The sequence below is a fragment of the Zonotrichia albicollis genome, chromosome Z (genome assembly GCF_047830755.1).
Source record: "Zonotrichia albicollis isolate bZonAlb1 chromosome Z, bZonAlb1.hap1, whole genome shotgun sequence".
NCBI lineage: Eukaryota > Metazoa > Chordata > Aves > Passeriformes > Passerellidae > Zonotrichia > Zonotrichia albicollis.
The window spans coordinates 37695771-37718608 of NC_133860.1; the positions used below are offsets into that span (position 1 = coordinate 37695771).

A 22838-nucleotide genomic window follows, 5' to 3' on the forward strand; every position below is an offset into this window, starting at 1 on the left:
GCATGTGGGAGTGCATCTCGTTTTTTGGATTGTCTGGGGGAGATATAAAATGGGTGACAGTGCACAGGCCTTCTATGGAAACTTTAGGACTGAATATGCATAAAGAGCATGACCTGAGGTAGGAAGAAGTTGTGCTGCATTCAGGAGGAAGAAATGGAATTGCATTATAGAACATCTTTATTCATGTTTTTAAGACTGAATACTTGACCAGTATTTTCCAGTTTCTGTGGGAAGTAGAAATACTGCCTGTGAGCAATTGAGGGAGGCTGAGAGTGAGGTAGTTTGGACAGTGAAACTGTAGTGGGTGTAAAAAAAAAAAAAGTGGAGCTGATCAGACAAGTTCAGTTCTCATTTCCATTTAATTTTTATTGGAAAAAGACACTCCATGTTGCAACACATTTCAGCAACCCAGAACAGCTTATTTTCCTTATCCTGTTTTATCAGTGTGATTGCATTCTCTTAGCTTCATTTACCTGGTACCATAATTTTCTGAAATGCATTTTCTTTCTGACTGCCTCACTCCTCATTATGTACTCGGCTCAAATTGTGCTCCTGAACACTGATGCAAGGTCTTATTTTGAATCAGTTGTCACGTCCTTAATTTTCATAAGGACGTGTGGGCTGATGTACTTGATGTGACTATTTGATGATATAATTATAAAGCAGAGAATTCATTCTAGCTTTAGAATAAATACATGATGGTAGATAGGTGGATTTAATGCTGCTGAGGTTTTAAAAAATATTAGTATAATCCTTTCTGAGTAGGTGAGCTGTTAAAAGCCCATAGTACAGTATGGGAATAATTTTCTTCAGAGGACTGTATCTGATTCTATTCACACAGAAAATTAATAGCTTGAAAATACAGAAAAAAAATTTTTGGAGAACAGATTGATTCCTGTATGACTGGAGGAGACTTTCACTCAAAATTCCATCCCTGTTTCTACAGGTTCTCTAAATCTATGCGTAGAAGTCTATGGTAAGGATATTTTTATATTCTCTTCTATGTAGTTTTTAAACCATTCTCCTATAATAATACTCTGTTCCTTTTTTAAGGTTCACAGATGTGAGGGGAACAAGTAGGGTTTTGTGAAAGCCGTTAACTCCTACATTTTATAGTGCTTTTGTAGAAATTCATCATATCTATGACATAAGCAGGCATATTTTTTAATCAAATGTATGGAAAGATGTAAATATTGTGGAATGGTACTTTTGTCATAGGTTGGTATTTGCTGTGTGTTTTCTGTCTTCAAAATGCCTTTATTAAGAAGGCATTTGATGTTGGGGGAGGGAGGCTTTTAAATAGGTTAACTATCCATGCATTGTGAATATTAACAGCAGAGACTGTGCTGATGGTGGCAAGATGTGCACTTATTAAAAATCCCTCTCTAAGCAGCCTGCATAAACTCTAAGGCTAACTTAACCCCCCTTGTACTTTAAATACAGGGAACTCAAATACATTTGTTTTTACAGTTTTAATTTTTCACTGTTCCCCTCTTTTTAGCTTAAAAAACCTGCTGTCTGTTATTCCAGTGCTCCTGAGGTCACTAACATTTCTTTTCAAAGGGTTTCAAAGGGTGTTGAGAGAACGGTATGGCTGCAGCCTGAGTGCAGTTAATAAGACAGTGGGCAGAGCATGAGATAGCCAGATACTCTAGATGTAACATGAATGTGTATCTGTTGGAAGCTTCCTGCAAGGATATAGCTATTGTATTACCTACAACTTGCAAATCTGACTGATAAAAAAGGGAAACCAGTCTAACCTTGGTTATCCTGTTATGTTTGCATGCCATGCAACACCAGCACACGACCATATAGCTAGTAAGTGTGAAGTAAATACCAATACAGTGATGGCTGTGGATGAGCAAAAGTGAGTGCTGAGCAGAAGCATCTTAATTTAAATTATTTAAAATCTCTCTGGTAGAATTTCAGCTGTCTTCTTAGATAGTTGCTTTAATGTTGTCCTGTGGACAGCAGTGTCTAATCTTATAATCTGATAAGATGCACAGCCTGAAATTTCGTGGTGTTGAGGTTTCCAGGAGGTCTTTCAAATAAGTATTAACAAGTTGGAATAGGTCTTGCTAATAGTTATTTGTTTGAATTTGGTGTAATCTTACTGAATGATTGTAGCATCTTTTTGACTGAGTCAACTGCTTTGTAGGATTTGAATATGTAACATGTACATCTTCAGAACCAGTTTTGTGTTCCAAGGAAGTAGGATCTAATGTTTTCTGTTGATTTCCTTGGATGCTTGGATTTACTTGAATGCTGGCCTGTCAGGAAGGGAAGGTGATTCTGTTGAGGACTGAAAGCCTCATCTATTATAAATGCTTTGCTTAAAATGAGGTCTGAATGGGGGCTATAAACCCCTCTAGTTCTGGTGCGTGTTTCTGTCTAGAGGCTGGCACAGGAAGGTAGCTTGCAAGCCTGGATGCTTTCTGCAGTCCATTTTCGCTCACATTTCTCAGGCATCCAGAGCTGTTATGTCAAGGCTGTTAAAGGATATATCCTTGTCTACTCTTGTTGGTTTACTGCATTATCAGTTAGAATTGACAGACTCTTGTCAAATACACATTTTACATGCTCTTAGATTATTTTGGGCCTTTGGAAGCAAAAGAGTGAGTCTTAGGATAGCTTCCAGAAGTGCTTTGTTGATATATGTGTAATTGTTTCTGTGAAGCAAGAGTTTGCCGTCAATATGAAAATACTAAATCCTGTACTTCCATGTTGTTTCTTTGTAGTTCTTACACCTTAAAAATGTCTTTTGGTGTAGTAGTCACTCTGCAAGAAGAGGGTATCTTTGTGAGAGAATGCTGGCAGGGCATTGCTATTAAGACTATGAGCTACTGGGGGCTATTATTTAAACTGTCTTAGCTCTCAAAGATAATACTTTCCTGAAGCTGGGATAGCCTCTTAATTATGTGAAGATCTAGGTGGTTCTGTGCGGGTCTTTACTATAGCACTGTCTTAAAGTTTCTTCTGAAACCCAGAAAGCTGTGAAAAGGGAGCGCAGCTTAATTGGAAATAATGACTTTAGATCAGACTGCATGTTGTGGAATGCACAAGTCTGTTCATTGTGGGAGTGACTTGAACAATCATAAAGTTTGACTATCTTGTTAAAAGGGGAAAAGATGAGAGAATGGAATATGCAAAATTCTGTTATGTTGGCTTAAGTGCTAATGTGTAGGGAGCTTAGGGCATGAGTTGATTTTTTTTTCCTCCTGTGGTTTAAAAGCTTGATGAACCTTAGTTCAGGAAAAAAGAGATTTAAAATATGGTTAGTTACTTTGAAGTGTGAACCTGTTTCAAGAAAGAGCATGAATTTTTGCTGGTAACTCACCTAAAGCCTTGATGGGATCATGTCATTTTCAGATGCTTGGACTAATTTGAAGTCTAGAATGAAACAATCTCTGGGATCCATCAGTCAGTAAGCAGATTGAGTATTTGCTTTTAGACTTACAGGAAAGACTCTCAAAGTGCTGGTTTTTTTTAGAAGTTAGCTGTTGTCAGTTGCTTCCTTCTTAAAAGAGTAATTAGTATTTAATTTTTAAATTAATCTTGTGAGGTATCTTAGAAGGTGTAAATACAAATATTTAAGATGTGCCTGTGTTTGTGGAAGTTGAATAGTAACTATGATCAAGTAAATATTCTTTATGACCTCAAAACCACTTAGGAAATGGCTAAAGACATGTGCTGTTAGTTAATCAAATACTTCAGTGTCTGTTGTGAACATTAATGAGTCTTAATATACGGAAGAAGCAGATTAAGAAATCAGTTGCATTTCTTGAGGAGTGTATGTACACTTCCAATGAGCTGCAGATTTGATTAAAGAAACCTTTAAAACAAACCCCAAAACAATAACTAACCTGAAATATGAAGTACGTAGGGAACTAAATAAGGGATTCAAAATGCTTTGTAGGGAAGACAGTGCATTGCTGTGGGACTAACTGTAAGCAAAAATGGGCTTTGCTGTGCAGCTTTGTCAGTGTTTCTTGTGACCTTGACTCATTCCTTTCAGTGGACAAAAAGGATGAAAGAGTCAAGTATGCAGGTGATGCACAGATTTTCTGGCTGATAAGTCTCAGTACCCGAACTGTAAAAATATAACACTTAGACATGCTTGGCTTCCTAAAAAATTGTAGTGAGAATTAAAGTTTAAATGTTACAGAAACAAAACCAGTGTGGTTTTTCAAAATGATGACACCATGCCACTGCAGCACTTACAGAAGGATGGTTGTAAAACTTTTTCTGTTTGCATGCCCTGTTTTTTTGTACTTTCTTGGTATTTGCTCACATGCATTTTGTGTTGTTTTAGGGGATTTAATAAAATAGTGAGACATTAGACATATTGTCAAGACCAGGCTGCTAAAATGTATTGTGGCTATGATGACAGGAACCGAGTCTGAAGAATGAGGATCTGTATTTCCGTTTAACTTCAAAGTCAGTGTAAATGAATGTGCCTTATATAAACAGGATAATTTAATTTTTTTTTTTTTCACTGGCGTTGATAAATCTGTTTGTTATTGTGTCCCTGGACTGGGCAGTGGTTTACAGTTTGTTGGTTGTGCAGTGCCATCTAGTGACTGCTGACATGGAAGTGGGGAAAACCTATCAAAGAAAAACGTTTGAAGAACCAGTCGGTGTCTGGAGTAGGTTTCCAGATCAGGTGGTTCACAACTGCAGAAATGCTGATTTATGGAAGGTTGAGTAAGTTGAAGTATGATCTCTTTTGTCTTGAGAAGGGTCCTCTGTGCACAATGCTCTTTGTGTGAGCGTGGTTGGAGGTGGAGTTAACTGTTCAAAAGGAGGATGGCTTTCTTACATAGCCATACACAAATCTGGCACCTGAAAAATAGTTCTTTTCTGTTAGCAAATTAGTTACCTTAAGATCTTTGGGATCTTTTTTCCCTAAATGGTGTCATAATCTTTAGTTGAAGGTAACTTACATTTTTCTTTCAATGATGATAAATATTTAAACAGTATAGGTATGTATTTTTTTTCTGTTTCTTTGCAGCTTGATCACATATTGTCACCTCCACCTATGCCTTTCCGAAAATCCAGCAGTCCCGAAGTGTCTTCTGGCCTTGGAAAGTCTCCTAAATTTAAGAGGCAATTGAGTGAAGATGGGAGACAGCTCAGGAGAGGAAGCCTTGGAGGAGCTCTGACTGGTGAGTTTGGGGTATGTGTAGTGTCACCTGGGTTAGCTCAAGGAGCTGATGGCACCTTGGCGCTTGGTGTTTGCCTTGTGGCTGAGCTCTTTGGTGGGGTGTGAGCTCCACCTGGAGTTTCCATAAGTCTCTTCCACGTGGCTTCGCTGACTGTTAGTGAGATGAGTCATGTTTGAGGTTCTGCCTCTAGGGGCTGTTGACAGGTGGCCGAGCATAGCCTGAAAATCACTCCTATCTTGAGATTTGCATGTCTGTGGCATTTATCTCGCTGAGTCTCATGCATCCACCCATGGGATCACCTACATCTTGTTTCCTCTGGGAGCTGAAGTGCATGGATGGTGCCTTTAGACTTGATTTCATTAAAGAAAATGCAACTTGGTATAATTTATGTGCTGGAATACTCATAGGGGAGGAACAGCATTACCAGCTAGCCACGAGCTGTGGACAGCAGCTTCTCCTCTGTGGAGCCATGAAGAGGTAGCAGGATGGTGAGCAGGGCTTAGGCCCTCCCTGCCCTGGTAGCATCTTCTAGATCCAAGGTGCTGGTATTGTGGTGGTGACTGGTACCTCTGTGGCAGTGATGGTCACTGAAGAGTGATTTGTTTTGATTGTGGAGCAAATTAAATAGAAACAAATAGGGACTTCATGTATTTTAAAAAAATTAAATTAATGGAATTTGAATCAAATGTGTTTCTAAAGTGCATAATGGGTAATAGTTAGAGGAATTTGTTGTACTTAGTGAGAGGGACAATAGATTTCAGTAAATTTACTGGAAGATAGAAATTTCACAGAATAACAGAACATGCTGAGTTGGATAGGACCCACAAGGATCATAAAGTCCAACTCCTGGCCCGGCACAGCACCATCTCCAGGAGTCACACCATGTGCCTGAGAGCATCGTCCAAACACATGTTGAACTGTGTCAAGATTGGTGCTGTGATCACTTCTCTGAGGAGCCTGTTCCAGTGCCTGATGTCTCCTGGATGAAAAACCTTTTCCTGATACCCAACATAAACCTCCCCTATTTTGGCTTCAGGCCATTCCCTCAGGTCCTGTTGCTGCTCACCAGAGATGAGAGGTCAGTGCCTGCCTCTTCTCTTCCCCTCATGAGGAAGTTGTTTTATCTGTTCAAGTGATGTTGATTGATATTAGAATCAAGTACATCAAATTTGGGCTTGAAGAAGTTGAAATGGCGTTTACTTGAGATAGTAAACAGCATTTCTGTCTCTAAATTCTGTGAATTGTTCAGAGTTGTTATCACTTGGGGATGAAAAATGGTTCCTCAGTGGATAGAGCTGACTCTTCTGCAGTACGTGTTTGAAAAGTCTTGTATTTGTGGGGTTCCCAGACAAAGAGAGGAATGATGAATCTGACTCGATGTTCTTAGAAGGCTAATTTATTATTTTAAGATACTGTATTATATTAAGAGCACTATACTAAACTATACTAAAGAATACAGAAAGGACACAGACAGAGGGCTAGAAAGATACCACTGAAAACTCGTGACTCCTTCCAGAGTCCTGGCACAGATTGACCGGATTGACTTAATTGGTGATTAAGTCAAAACAATTCACATGAAACCAATGAAACAACCACCTGTTGGATAAACAGTGTCCAAACACATTCCAAAGCAGCAAAACACAGGAGAAACAAATCAGATAATTATTGTTTTCCTTCTTCTCTGAGGCTTCTCAGCTTCCCAGGACAGAAATCCTGGGAAATGGGATTTTTTCAGAAAATATGATAGGGACAGAAAAGTACTACTGGAGTACTTGCTTTTCTCACTTCTCTCCTACCCCTTTCCCTAGAAGAAGCTCCAAGAAGTTGTAGCGATACCTCTCTTTGTATTCACCTCTTTGAAATCACCTACATGGCTTCTGGTAAATGACAAATAATTTTGTCTTAAGGAACCTAAAGAATTAAAAAAATTAAGCTGCCTCACAGTTTACGTGAAGAAAAAACATGTGCTACTACAGGAATTTCTTGTGTCATATCATCACATAATTGTTGCTCTGATTTTTAATGTCACTAGTGTAAGATCTGTCATTTCCCTTGCAACTTCATTTTTATCTTGAGTGTTATGAAGCTTTCAGAAACAGAGTAAAAGTATTTGTGATCCATATGGGATTCCAGTGACCTGCAGCAGACAAGTGTCAATTTTGGTAGCCATTTCAGTAAACTCTCTGGCAGCTCTGGAGTGTTACAGCTTTGAAAGCTTGGAGTGTAAACCAAACTTTGGCTTTAGTGAGACTAGAAACTGCCAGCGTAGTTATTTTTTTAGCAGGAGCTCGTGTGGTTCTTTGATTTTGTTTTTGTCTAACTTTAAAGTGGAGTGGTGGTCTTTAAAAACTGATCTTTGCCATATAAGCCGTGCAGATAAGGAGGAAGAAGACAGCCTAATCAAAAACAAACATAGCAATTGTGCTTGGCTGCCATAGTCTCTAATCTTTATCTCTGTGCTTGAATTATTGCTTGAGGCCTTTATAAAAGGAAATGGATATGCTTTTTGTCTGCATGCAATCTGTTGTGCAGGGTTTTATGTCAGGATTTGGGAATATAGTGTGCAATGATGTTAAACTGCTTTATTACCAATGCACTTTAAATGAACCTGAATACCCTAGGGCTTTGGTATCTTAAAATAATTTTAATATCTTAACAGCTTTCATGATACTGATTAAATTAATCAAACTTATTCTGATGACAGAAAGTTCTTTATATTCTTTAGGGATTTTTAAAAACTGTTTTAAAGAAACGACTGCAGAGAGAGAACTAATTCCTAGAGTTGTTTCAAATGTTCAGTAATCTGAAATTAGTACAGTGTTGCTTTCATCATGTATTTACATCCCTTTTTAAACATATTGAAGTTTTGGGTTTTTTTTAAGATTTCTTTAATGCTTAAGAGTGGTTTGCCACTACAAGAATCATAGTATCATTAAAAAAAATAAAAGTCATGCACAATAAATCCTTCTTTTAAAATGGTTTAAAAGAGCTGTGGGCTGACATGTGCTTGGTAAGGGATTACTTCTATGTTCATGCGTCCCTTCCCAAATTTCTATTTAAGTCTTAATGTTTTTGAAAAAATATTCCTGGTCGATAAAGGGGGAAAAATATTTGGAAGCCTGTAATTTGAGAAAGTTTGAGCTTGATATTTAACATCACTATTGCTGGTTACTGTATTCCTTTATTCTTTCTTCTCTTTTTTTACTTTTAATACACCTTTAAGTGCTAGCTTAACAGTGGGTATCAGTTCATTGGAAAATAATTTGGAACAATATCTTTGAAATTGTTTTCAGTTCTGTCTCTGCCTCTGTTGTTAACAAAATTTGCAACTCCTAAAATACCGTAGGTGGGAGGAAGTGAAGCAAGACACAAGACTCCTGGCTAGCAAATTTGCAGGATGTTCTTACACTGATGTGTGTTGCTCACTGCAGATGTTAGAAATTTGTTGGCTGTTAAAAACAGTACTATTGAGTCATAGAGAAAAAGCAGTGTTAACAATGAAAACAAACAAAAGAAAATTTATTTGTTCATATAAAACAAAATAGTTCAATTCCTGTAGGGCTGAGTACTAATAGAGGTAAATATATAGGGATTTTACCTCTGAGAATAGATCCCAAATAAATGAGTTTATTGAGCTTTGTAGGGGGGAATAATGTTATGAGCGACATACAAGAAGAAATAAAATCTATATTGTTGCAGTATATTGAATGAGACTTGCAAAACCTGAAAGATTACATTTACTGGGAAGCTACTATACTGAATTGGCTGAAGTAAATTACAAAACTCTTTATATACAAAAAACCAAAACTCTTTGAATACAAGAAAAATTGAGAATGATGTACTGGGTCATCAGTACATCATAATGTACTGATCATGATGATCAGGGAGAAGAGGGCTGGAAACCTGCAGAGGCAGGATAGAAACTGAAATTATTTTTGACACAGCTTTGGGGAAACTAGAGCCAAAATTGTTTCCCTGAGTTGCACAGTTTTAAGTAATCCAGCAACCACATGTTTTCAGTGACAAGCAAAGTATACTTTTCAAAGTAAAAGAAAAATTAAATCAATGTTTTTGAGAATAAATCTATTATTGCATTCTGTTGAAAATTGCTACGCAGCCACTAATTAATGTTTGTCCAATATAAGAAATATACAGTGGTTCCTGCAGACACCATACTCTACTATATTTTGGAAAAACCTCTTCAATATAATTGTTGCAACAATATTGCTTTCCTTAATCTTCATTGCCAAGGAGGAACACTTCTGGAAGAACAGAGAGTAAGCTTGGAATGAAAATAGTATATGGCCTGCTATTAGTCTAGCAAATCTCCCTTAGTAGTTCCTGTTGTGAAGTGCTAACAGTTTTGTTTAATAGAAAGACAAGATGAAAAATAGTATTTCATAACTGTGGTTATTGAACATAAGCATTCATGAGATAAAACAAACTCAGAGTAAAATAACTTGAATGTCATTTATGACCATTTAATCTTTTAATTTGAAAGGTCATATTTCCAAGAGGTTATCAAGTTTTGGATAACATGGTCACTTTACAATATAATCAATATTTGCCTTTTTCTCTTCTGCTGTGTCCTTAATTGTCTCCTACTCCAGATTCCCCCTTCCCTGCATGAACACACGCCCATAACAGTGCTTGCCACACTCTTTGTCTGGGAAATAAACTGGATCTTTTTAAGTTTTGCTTGTGCCACAGAAAGTGTTAAACACAATCCTTGCACAAGTTGCTGAACTGCAGGATAAGCCCTGTCACAAAGCTGAGCTGCAGCTGCTTGCTTCACAGCCCTAGGTCAGATAGAGGGAAAAGAGGATTGTCTCAGAGGGATACTGGTGCCCTCTGGGTGCAGGGTTATTGGCAGTGTGCTAGATGGGGAAAGGATGTGATTGAGACAAAAGTATGGTAGGTGGGATCAGCTCTCTTGTTCTGGGGACAATACACATTTTTTTAATACACATGTATTTAAATGCCTCTTGCTGTAGCCTTAGGTTGCCTTCTTAAGGATTTCTAATAGTACACAGACTGGGACTTTAAAACTTGTATTGAATCAGGAGAAAAGATGTTTAATTAAAAAGCTGCTTTTCTGTGGCGGCTGGTTATCTTGATCTCCACAAACTTCAAAGGGCTGTCTATAGTCAGAGGGTTTTTGGCTTAAACAGATTTTAGTTTGCTGTGTTCAGAGATGCTTAAAAAGAATCCAGAGCAGAAGGTGATGTGAAAGGATGGGAAATTAAATGAGCTTTTACTGTGGAGAGGGTTAACCTAGCAAATCACTTGGACAAGCAAAACAAATTGCCCTGACTTTCATGCCCTGCTGCTGCTCCTCACTTTGCCCCAAGATGGGCAGTGCAGTCCTGGGTTCTCAGGGACTGTGCAGCATTTGGAGATTGCTATCTCCCTTTCTACTTCTGAATGATATGAAAACATGTTTCTGGGAAGAGATCATATTTGGGAGAGTACTGCAGCTAACTCAGTTGTTTTATACCATACTGATAAGCTCTACTGTTACATATAGAGAAAAAAATACATTTTAGCTACCTGTAGTTTGAACTTTTTATCTCACCTACTCCTATCTCATCAATAACTACTTGGAAAAGACTTCCTGGTGGGCTGATTGTGTCTAACTGTGGTAGGGCTGTTATCTTCTAGGTGTATATTGATCTTACACAAGTATAGGTAACATAATACATACTAATTTCATTTTATAGAATCTTTAATCCAAGGATCCTAAAGCACTCTACATTAGTAAAATTACTTCATGTTCTTCTGATCAAGTATTGTCTACAGATTATGAACAGCTAAAACCAAATAAATCTTGTGATTTATGTATTTTCTCTTTAAGGTTCTTGTTTTGATCAGCTTTCCACCTCTGAGTCATCAGTCATCCAAATATGCTCAGGAATTGTTGTTATTCCCGTATAATTAATCTGTGGTTGATTTGAAGTGAATTTGGGAATTCTCAGTCTGTTTTTTGCTTCAGAGATTCATCACTCTGCTAACACTAATTAGCAGAAAGATCAACAGCTTTATGGACCATGAAAATCAAGCTGTTCTCTTATGCATAGGTTGGCGTGTGCTGGCAGGACTTGGAAGAGGAGGTTTTTCCCGTTCATACAGAGGAGCAATTGGCAGTAGCAGAATTTTCACCAACATTGGGCTGTATAAATTATCATTGATACTGTTGAAAATGGAGATTAGCTCATGAAGTCTCTAGTGTCAACTAGACTAATTGACACTATGTACCAGTAGTGTCAACCATTTGGTACAAGTTGGTGAATGGGGAAAACTGAACTGGTACAATCATGTGACTTGTACCTTGAAACCTCTTTGGAACTGAGACCGTCCCATAATATGTAACTGCCTGTCATAGTCATGATATGATTAGTTTAATGGCAACATTTAAAAAATGGGTTATTTCTATTAATGATGGCCTTTTGGTGTCGATACGAGAAAGTATTTACTGTGTACACAATCAAAATTTCTTCCTGCTATGGAAGAAATTATACATATTTACACCAGGAATATATGAATACAATACATGATTACAGCACTCCAGCAAGAACCCTATGATTGCAAAGCTGTCTCTGGGAATGCAGCTTCGTGGCCTCTGTTGGCCTGTCCCCAGCCCCAGAAGCTGGGGTGCTGTAGGATGTGGGGTAAGAATGACTGCCAGTGCCCAAGCTCTGGCATCAGATGTGCCTTCACTAGGAAATTTTGCTTCCTGCATTTTCTTCCCTTCTCATATCAGAACAGAAGTATTTCAAAATGGCTTTCATTGTGTCGTGTCAGGACTGGATGTACCCTGTTTAGAAAGCCTTTCCAGCTGCAGCTGCCTGAGGGGGAGCAGCAGCCCTGCACGGGGGCTGACACCCAGACTGGGCTCTGGGCTGCACAGGTGGGAGGGTGCAGCAGCCACGTGTGCCTGACACAAGCACAACACGCTTCCTTCATTCACTGCCTACCCAGAGCATATCTGCCAGTCTTTTCAATGGCCGTCCTCGAAGGTTTCCTTAAAGCATGATGCCATGTGTTAAACTTATTCTAGAATTACTAGATAGAGGCAATCTATTCTATAATTACATGGATGAGGAAATGCAATGTGGAAGGTTTTTTGTTTGTTTTTTCAGTGCATTCAGTACAAAGCTATCTTCTCCAGATGAAGTAAATATATTCTGCTATAAAATAGGCGTTTTTAGATGGTTCTTGGTGTGCTGGTGTTTGAGATGACATTAGGTTATGTTTGTCATTGTCAGTTACCTTCATCATTTAAGGCTTCGATCAGCCTGCGTAGTAGAGTTGATTTTTACTTCCCTGTGTGCCTAGCAAGATAATATTCTTTGACGTGTCTGGAGTCTGCAACATGTAATAGAATGAGATGAGAACAGAAGATATTGTATTCCTGTCTCATTATTTTGCCTTTAACTCCTCAATTGCTGCTTAATCGTGCTTGTATCATCAGAACATGAGAAGTTGATTGTTGTTGAGATCAAAGCAAACTGTAGCAGTAGAGTGCCTAATTAGCAGATATGTTTGCAAGCTGCCAGTTTTGAAGGAGGGAGAAAGAGAATTTAACCCTCTTTGGGACACTTATAAAAGCAGCTTGAAAATTGTTAAGAGTCATTTGTCATAGTGGAGAAATGAAAAGTGGAGAAAATTAACATTCATGTTAAATTTCTGAAGTTTGAGTTGTAGCTCCTTAAGAAGTACCCTAAGAGCTGTTGAATTAGCTGGTTCAAGTATGCTTAGCACTGAAACTGTAAAAGCATGGATGAAAGTCCAGTCCACATGCCTGGACTTAGCTATATGCTTGTGTTTAATCACCTGATTAACTAAATTTGAGGTTTGTGAGGCTGCAGTCCTGTTGTTGCTAGTACCTGAGCTTATTAGTGCAAAACTGACTGCAGCATATTTATAAATAAACTATAATTGCACATCAGGAACACATGATCTATACTCCTAGAGACTTAAGTCTTCCTGTTTTTTTCCCTGTGGTCTCTCTCTAGTGGATGTTGTAAAGCAAATGATTTCACCACATACTTGCTTTATCCAAGTTGGTTGCTTTAGCAGAAATTGAATGCACAGAGAAATATTTGAGAAGAGGGAAAAAACACTTCCTCTACTTAATCCTTAGAATGAAGGTTGACACTTGAGTAGAAAAATTTATAGATGTTTTCCAGTGAAAATAGGAGCGGGATTTTCTATTGGGGAACTCTAGCTTTTGAAAAATTACTGTAAGTGTGTAGGGATTTAATTATGGGGCATATCAACATATACATGATACAAAAGAAGGGGTCACAGTGGGTACTGTAGAGAAAATAGCATGTTAACACATCATTTCATATTTATTTTAATGTCAGTTTTGGGTTGCTGGGTATGTTCTTCATAGTGCAATGGAAGATGTTTATTTCGTACCATAAATTCTGTCAGCAAAACCCCAGACATTGAGCTGGTGAAGAGTTGTGAGCCGAGAGTACTGGCCACTGATGGAAGCAGTTGTTCACATAATGTTTGAATTGAGCAATAGTGACTTTTTGAGGTTCTTTGTGTTCTAGGCACAGTTTTGTTGTAGGTCTGCCAGTATCAGTTATCTCTGACCTCTAGGTATGCAGGATTCTTGTTTTTGCAAAATATACTATATGTTGAAAGGAACTCTGTCACATTATCACTTGAATGTAGTTTAGCGTGTTTTTTGTAGTATCATGTGTGCAGTGTGAACCTTAACTGTGTGTTTTTCTTATTATTATCAAAGTTACAGAACTGCACCGTGAAATTTTTCTAGAGTAGGTGTAAGCTCTAAAAAGGGATGAAAGGGATGCAGTAATACCTGTATATTATGTTTGTGTTATAGAATGGACTGGCAGTTTATAAATTTTGGAACTGCATGTTAGAATTATGAGAAAAGAACCTATTTAAGATAAAGAAAAGGAAGCAGTAGAGTGTTCCATCTCTGAGCTCACTGATAAATAATACCAACTAATTATTTTGCTAAGTTGTATATCAGTAGAGCTGTGAGGTAAGGAAGTAGTGTCATGAATGACAACTTCAATCTGTAGGGTGTTTTGTCATGTACTTAGTGTTGTCATTGGTTGGCTAACACTGCTGTTGAGTTAGGTGTATTTGGTATGGAAAACTTAAAAAACCCAACCAGACAAACCAAACTGAAAACCCCAAACCTGTCCTTATCCTCCAAATGCAATTAGAAGTTAAGGAGATTTGATTGTGATCTCAAATGCATTTTAAATATTATATTGCTGTCACAGTACTTCAATAATAAATTGCAAATAGTCAATATAGCTTCATTGAGTATCTGTTAGCAAGGGAACTATGAGTAATTTCCCGATCAGCAAAATTTTGTACTGTCTTTTAAATGACTTTCAGTGAGAGAATTTTGTTCCAAGCATGAAACATTATTTCTGGGGTGTGATGACTTATTCCTGATAATTGATTTATGAACAGGCTTGATTCTGCATGCCTTTGTAGTTAATGGAGGCTTCATTTTCTTTTTATATATATATATATATATATATATGCATATGTATATATATATATATATATATATATATATATATGTATATATGTTTATTTGGATACAGATCTAAACAGATCTAAACCTTCATCCTGCTAGTTTGTGGTCCAAAACTTGATATGTCCTTTTCCAGTTCTAATTCTGCCAATATTGGTGAAATTTTAAGGTAGGTCTACTGCAGTTTTTTTGTGTTTTTTTTTTAAAGTTCATAATCTCACCCCAAATTTTTGCCTTTGGTAGGCCACATTTATTTTTCCTGCATTGTCAGCCAGAATCATAGAACCATACAATGTCCTGAGTTGGAATGGACCCAGAAGGATGAATGAGTCCTAGTCCTGGCTCTGCTCAGGACAACCCAAAGAATCCTACCATGTGCCTGAGGGTGCCACTGCTTCACCTAATTTTAGAAAGTGAAACAAATACAGAGCATTTTAGGAGATTTGTAATACATCAAAAAGTAAAAAAACTATGGTGAGTGTAATAGGATTTTTTGCAAAGGCTTCTTCTACAGTAACAAAAGAATTTGTGATTGAGTCAGTTGTAATTATGGGCGTACCTGAGTAATGTTATGCTTAGGGGACAAATTGGCTGAAACAAAAATTTCACCTCCTCCATCAGACTGGGAAAGTGGCATTGTTCATTAACTTCAACCATGTGTAGTTGAGTAATATACAAAACGTGCTCTTTAAGTTCTGGGCAGTAAATAAGACATTATTAAAATGGTAATTTATTGGGTATTTTGCTTGTTGGTGATTTGAAATTTAAGTAAAATTTGCTGATGTAGCTACAATAGAAGAATGCAAAATACTGTGAAGTTTCCTCGTGATGACTTCAAATCCGCCCACTCTTTTCTGGTTAACAGCTAATGGGAATGATGGGCTTTAATTCCACCTCTCCTCCCTGCCCCCAGATGTGAAAATAGACCCTAAAATTTGCAATGTCCCCATCATTTTCTCCAGCTGGGATGTCTGCAGGAGTTCAATATGAGGCAGTAAAGCTAAGTGCCCTAACTTGAACCCTGAAGGTGGGAGGCTCTGCCTTTCACCTGGCAGGTGTCTGAGCCTGGAGTGAGGCTTCACTTACTTGTGATGGTAAAAGTGGTGGTACATTGCTGCCAGCTTTGCTCTTCACTTCCTGCTGTACAGGCAGTTTGTGAGTGGCAGTGGTGTTATCAAAAATTGCTATGTAGCATTAATGTAGCATTAAGAACTGAGCATTCTTTATTTGTCCAGGTGCACAGGGGAGTAGCTTTTCCCAAAGCCATGCAGTGTGAGTACAGGGAAGTTCCTGTACTGTATTTTACATACATATTAATTGATTGTCCCAGATTATGATAATAATTTGCCTGAAATCATTAATGTGTTTTCCTTTTCGATTACACACATGTTCTTCTGTCCTGAGCGTCTCTCTGGTGGTTGTGGATCCCGCTGTTCCAGTCCGGCTGTGAGAGCTGGCAGGGCACAGGGGCTGCTGAACTCGCAGTTCTCCTCCTTACACAGCAGACATTCTGCAGTTCCATAGGCCAGTAGTTTCTGGAGAAGAAGCATTGTGTTAGCTCACCAGGGGTAGGCAATTTATCATCTGGTAACAGTGGCTGCTTTGGATGTGTAGGGACTGCTATTGTTTCTCTGGTGACCTGGTGGCAGGTGGTGGCTTCAGTCTTCTGTTCACAGCAAGACCTGTCAATGAACCCAGCTCTTTGGGGGGTTTTCTGTGTTTGAAAATATGCCAGGGGTAAGAAGAGGGAGCAGTACCCATCTTTGTTTCTTTCTAGAACATTTTTATGATCGAGAGCACTCTGCAGAAGAGTACAGTTTTCTCTTCTCCTGTGGCTTGTTGCTGTTGCTCTGAGGTAGCTGACCCTCCTTAGGCTCCCCAGAAAGAGGTGTGGAGTGAGTAACTCACTTGAAACTGTGCTTGGCAAGTCTGACTTATCCAGAGCATAGGTTCTTTAGATAAGATCAGTTACATTTTAAAGTAAATCAGTGAGGTAGAAGTATCTAACTTTCTGTATTTTTTTAAAAATATTCTGCACTTACATAATAAATACCTTTGGTGGATTTAACAAGATAATTAATTGAAACAAGTATTTTTTGGCCCTTGCCTTAAAGACGTCCAGATGGCAAGAGGCTATTTTGAAGACTGATATTTCACAGCAGCTAGCAAAAACACATTGATGCTAGCTTCTGGTAAGTCTGTGGTACACTGTAATCATATGCACAGCTTTGCTTTGGACTAATTGTGTCTGTAGCTGCTGTCAGCCCCAATTCAGATTCTTCCATTTTAGCAAAGTGCATGCCTGTGTTGTGTTTGCAGTAGTGTAATAGAAAACTGCTTCTACTATTTTAACAAAAAATATTTCTTGTAAAAACTTTCAAGATGCTTCCTCTGTATTTATTTTTACATTATGGCTAGCTACAAATCAGACTTTCTAGCAGTGCAATCTAAACTATCCTAAGTACTTTTGTAAAGGTAAAATCTTACTTGGATGCCAAAACATTTTCTTAATAATATGCAATTGCCTAATTATCAGAGACAAAGTTATTTTTAAATTCTTAACTGAAAATGGAAGATTTGTAGGTATTAGATTTGAGCTCATTTAGTAATTCTCAGCTGTCTTATTATGATATGCATTTGAGAGGAACAGAGGAAGGAAAGTAGAACTTCAGCAGGAGGAAATTTTTTTCTATTTAAAATAAAGCAAAGCCTGTCTTTTGTGACTGATTTTTGTGGAGTGTGTGGTTTTAATATCTTTGTCCTTATACAAGTAATTTTTAATTATACAGTATGTCATATAACGAATTGGTGCTTGCTGAACATAATAGAAATAAGAATTAATGATGATTCTATTTGGACCTTCAACAAATACTCATTACAAATTAATCTAGATATACAAGAGGCACATTCAAGGGAAAGATGCCACTGAACTGCAGTGATGTGTTACCTATGTTCACCAACCATGATGAAATACTATTAAATAATGCTAAATTATTGCCATTACATAGTCAACTTAAACCACCCTTCATCAAAATGTGTTTTGATAAATGTGCTGGACTAACAAGGATTGCATTCAGATATGGGAAGTGATGATGTTAGTTTTTATGTAGCTACTTGAGGCTGTCCTGATAGTTTCAAGCACAGAAAACGAGACAAAGATACCAGCAAAGCTTCTGCAGAGGAACTGGAGGAAGTCAACAAAGACCACTTTGGAAATGAAGAGGACAGAAATAGGGGCCCTCTATCAGTGGATGACTCAATATCAACAGCTTATGAAAGTAGTATGAACATTACTGCCAGTGTATCAGTGGTCTGGGTGCTGGCAGTGTTCTGTGCTTTATATGGGCCAGAATACTGAATTAAGATGGAAGGGTTGTGGTGGAGTTGAAGCCCTCCTCTCAGTCCCTCATGAATTCCTCATGAATCAGTTCACTTAAAAAGGAAAACAGCTGCTCGGAGAATTAGGCTTGAAGGCAGACATGAATGCAGTGTGAAAATAATAATGTATTTCAGGTCAAATGTTTTGTGTAATATTGGCATTGAAGTCACTTAATAAGGGGGAGTGTGGATATGTATAAAATCAAGGGTTGTCAAAGAAAATGTAAAAGCAGTAAAATGCATACAATTATGAATGAAAATACAGCAAAGAAGTGTAGGAGTGCTATAAAGTCAAGGGAAAGGGGGAGTGGACAGTATGAGGGGATTTTAAACTTTTTTTTATTATTGTTGGAGGAATTGAGGGAGAGTTGATGATTAACTCAGTTTAGGCAGGGACTGTTTTATCATGTAATCGTCAAATGCAGCAGGTTAGCTCTCTTCTCAGATAAGAAATTTATCTCTTACCTTCTTTTTGCCTAAGACCTGGCTAATTTTGACTCCTTAGAAAGCATATTTCTTATATGCCGTTTCTGTGTTTAAAGGCCTGTGTACTAAGAAAAGAAGAACTGGAGTTCTAGACAGTCTGCTTACCTTAATTCCAGTATTTTGTGAAAACTCTGGTACCTTCAAGGCTCCTTGAGGGGGAGGGATAATTTCAGCATCACACATGCTCATGATTTCACTGGTAATTTTGATAGTGTTTACTGCCTAATTTATCTTTTCCACAGACACACCCCCAACATTATTTTAAATATTTCTTGATGCTAATCATGCAGGAAAAATAATGAAATATTAAGTGAATTCTTGCAATGGAGATACTGACTGTATAGTACTGAGTAAGTCCACTCTGCTTTCTTGTGAGTCAGGCAAAATATTACAGTTCAAGGAAGGCTTAGGACAAGATTCTGTTGTTGTATAGGATTGCATCTCCTCTAGGCTCTGTATCAAGATATCTTAGACTTTCTTTCAGATTTCTGAGCAAGATGAAAACAGAGTGAAATATAGATCACTCTGGAAAGGGAAAATAGTAAAGGTGGCTGTTAAGAATGCCCTGCACTGATAAGATACAGACAATATTAGCTCTCTGTATTTTGGATCTGGTGCACATTTACACAAAAAGTAAGTACAAGCATTAGTAATAACACTTATTTCTCATATATCTTTCTCCTTCTAGACTAAATACAATTATTGTTATTTAAACCTTTCTGGCTTGTTTTGACTTAAACCAATGTTAATTTGTGTAATAAATGCAAATGATTGCCTTCCATCGTCTTTCTTGGGAAGCTCAAGTGGGATTCATATGAAATGAAAATTGCTGCAGTGTGGGAAGGGCCTAGTGTCCCAGTTCCCCCGGTGTCCTAGTTGTGGCCAGGACAGAGTTATTTTTCTTTGCGGTGCCTTGTGTGGTGGTGTGTGCTGTAGTCCTGGCTGCCAGGGCAGCTGAGCTTGCTGGATTGCTGAGCCCAGGGGTCCTGGGTGGCCGTGTGCTGTCTGGGTGGGCAAGGCCAAGGCCCGAATGTTTCTCATTACCTCCTGTCTCATTGTGGGGAGGTGAGGGAAAGGGTCTCTTTCGCTTGCTAGCAAGAAGAGCAGGGTTTCTTTCTGATCCTGGAGAAAGTGTGGTGGGCTGAGGGTCTGTCTGCCATTGGTTTTTCTTGTCCTGGACTCGCTGAGCATTTTTGCATGTAAATAACCCTCTCTTTGTTACATTTTTGTCTTTAGCCTTTTTGCTAAAGGCTTTTGTTGTTGTTAATTTTCTAATCACATTTCTGTTTCCATTTAAAGTCCTTACCTCAACCCTTGATCTCTGCTTTCTGTGTGTCCCACTAGAGGGGGAGGGGAGCACCTTACAATTTTCTTTTTTTACTGCGTTAACTAAGCTTGGGAATACCATTCCTAAACCACAGCACCCTATGAGAAAGTCACTTGTTAACCAAAGAGTGATGATGTTCCCAAGTTTTAGAAGAAACTGTAATAGAATGCACCTTTTCTTGAAAGGATCAGGTGAAGACTTACTGCTTTTCAAATATTGATTTCTATGAGGATAAAATGCCCTAATATTATGCTACAGTGATGAAGTTGAAAATTGTTTTACATAATTTTCCTTATTGCCTCTAGAGGGGATTAATACAGAGTTTCTGAAGGAGTTATGCGTATTGTGTGTCTGCTTGACAAAATAGGTATTGCTGAAGCATTGTGATGATGGCTTGTTTGGAGCTGTCTGGATGTTGCTGGAAGTCTGGAAACCTATGGATCGCAGCACTAGGAAATGTTTGATTTCACCCTTCTCAGAGAACTTCATCTTTCCAGTGTCTGACAAGTAGAGTGAAAAAGGAAGGAAAGAAAAGGCATAGACCTCTTTTTATGTAGAAAGCATTAAGGAAGTAAAACATACAATGGAAGGTTTGTATAACTCAGTTTTTTGCAATCACTTCCTAATTCTCTTTTTTCTGTCCAGATGAGAAGGAATTAACCTTTCGAGGTGATAGATATAAAGCTCTCTCTGACTGCATATGTCACTGGTATATTTGAGGATTGACATAAATGGAATTATCAAACATGTGTATATTGCAATCAATGTCTTAAGCTCTTTATGGCACCATTTTAGTTGACCATGATAGGAGCCTATGCAAAAAGGGAACCAAAATTTTGTATAAAGAAGCAGAGAGAGCAGATGGAAAGTTAATTCAGGTTTTCCAGTTTTGGGAAATGTTATCTTAGATAAATGGGCAAGAAACAGTAGCTTTGTTGCACATTTTTCTTCTAGCTTCAGGCAGGCTGTTAGCAAATTGGGTGCAAAAATGTTTATGGGTTCCGCTTTACCAGTGTAACAAAGAACAATAGCACATTTGGAGGACTGATTGGGAAGCGTTAAAAGACTATCCTGTGCTGCTGCTTGGGAACTTCTAGTTTCCAAAAGAGTCCCAGAGACCTCAGCAACTCTCTGTGGTTCTACTGTTAAAATAAAATGATGAAGCTGAGGCTTTTGATTTCTTGGCAAACCTGTGCCAATTTACCAGGGTACACATCCTGTGTCAGTGGTCAGGCGCATAGCCACTGCACAGCTGTCTTAGATGACAAGCATAACGAGGTGAGGTTTAATGATTTCAGGAAACAAATGTTTAACCCATGTGGTCTGGGGATGTTTTTCATTTGATCTGTTCAGTCAAGATCTTGCATTGTGTTTCTAAACTGAGATTTGATTAAAAATAGGATTCTGAATTGTTGCTTTGCATCAGCTTGTTGGTCTTCCAAGAGAAGACAGTTGCTTTAGTAATGTGATTGTCCCACTTTTGCACAGTTTGCAGAGATAAGTAAGAACTTAAGGTGGACATATTGCCAAGACCAGTATATAGCTTGTTTCTTGCCAGTGGCTGAAAGTAAGCAGAAATTAACAGTGTTGATACATGCTTGTCATCTAAGTACAGTTCCTTGAATATTCTCCTTGCTGCTAGTTTGTAGCTCAGGCTTCATGAGCTGGAGATGTGATCTGCCTCATTAGTACCTGTAGGGAGGCAATTCTGAGTGGTGTCACTGTGATGGGGTGTGGTCCTGTGACCTGTGTGGCCCTGGGCTGGCGGTTTCCTGCCCACAGCCAAGTGACAGCTCTGAGCAGAGAGCACGGGCACTGAGAGCCTGTGAGCACTCCTAAGGAATGGTTGGCCTGCACCTCGGTCATGTCCCCTTACTTGGGACGCTGGATGGAGATCCTTGGGAATTGAGTGGTATGAATTAGGTAGATTATGATGAATCTGGAATAGAAGCAGAATAGTCCTCACGCACAAAGTTGTGTAATTATCCACGTGGTAAATGTCTTGTTCCAATAAGTCTCACTTAGTCCCTCAGACTCAGAACCTTATTCCTTCAAGGGGAAAATAGAGGAATATTTCTTAATGTTTTTTTCTTGTTTTCATTTTTGACTAGCTTTCAGAGTTTAAGTGTCAGAACTAGCACTCTAGATATTTGCATCTCTTGTTGCTTTAATTATATTTCTATGTAGGAAAAAGATACAGTTTTGAGAACAGAGAACTGTATCTAGTGGAAGGATGATGCAAAAGAGTAGCAAATGAATGGAATTCTGTTGGAATCAGCTCTGGTCAGGGCTGCAGTGAATGATGTTTCCCGGTGGCAAGTGTGTTACAGTGAGCCATCCATTGCATTGCCTCAACTGCAACATCTCATATTTTAACTTACTCTTTCTGAATTTGACAGGCAAATATTTGCTTCCCAGTGCAACTGGACAGCAGCTGTGGCAACCTATAGAAACCACTAATCTTGTTCGGATGCGCTACCAAACATTTGGACAGTCAGCACCTTCACTCACTGCTAGTTTGGTGAGTAACTTTTTTCAATACTAGATATGTACCAAAAAGTTTTTATCTCTGTGTCTCTTGGTGGGAGGGTGGAGTTCAAACCAAAGTCTATTTCCATACCAACCTCTCCTCCTTACACTACTTTTTTGAAGAACTTAATGCTTGCCTACACACATTACTTAATATGTTGAGTGTGGCTGAATAACATTTATGGTAGCAGTAACTCTGAATTGGGTTACTGGATTTTGCATAAAGCCTGAGCTGAATGTTGCATTAATATAGCTGCTTGCATTTAAATAGTTTCTTTCCTTAAAAAAAGGCATGCCATAGCAGGCAACTGTCCTTTCTCCTGAGCATTCTTTTCTATCAATGTCTGTTTCCACTTCTGAAAGTACTTAGTCCTCATGAGGACACAGATGTGGGAAGCAAGAGTTAAATGAAGTCTTT

At 38.3% G+C, this 22838-nt stretch overlaps 1 protein-coding gene across 6 annotated transcripts in view; it reads left to right on the forward strand.

The window, feature by feature from the left end:
* MAST4 (microtubule associated serine/threonine kinase family member 4) overlaps positions 1-22838 on the forward strand; it is a 291175-nt gene that overhangs the window by 57197 nt on the left and 211140 nt on the right. For all 6 annotated transcript variants that reach the window (XM_074533260.1, XM_074533261.1, XM_074533264.1 and 3 more), the window contains exons 2-3: positions 5012-5165; positions 22291-22412. In XM_074533260.1, the coding sequence (XP_074389361.1) occupies positions 5012-5165; positions 22291-22412 (276 nt within the window). The remainder of the gene's footprint in view (positions 1-5011; positions 5166-22290; positions 22413-22838) is intronic.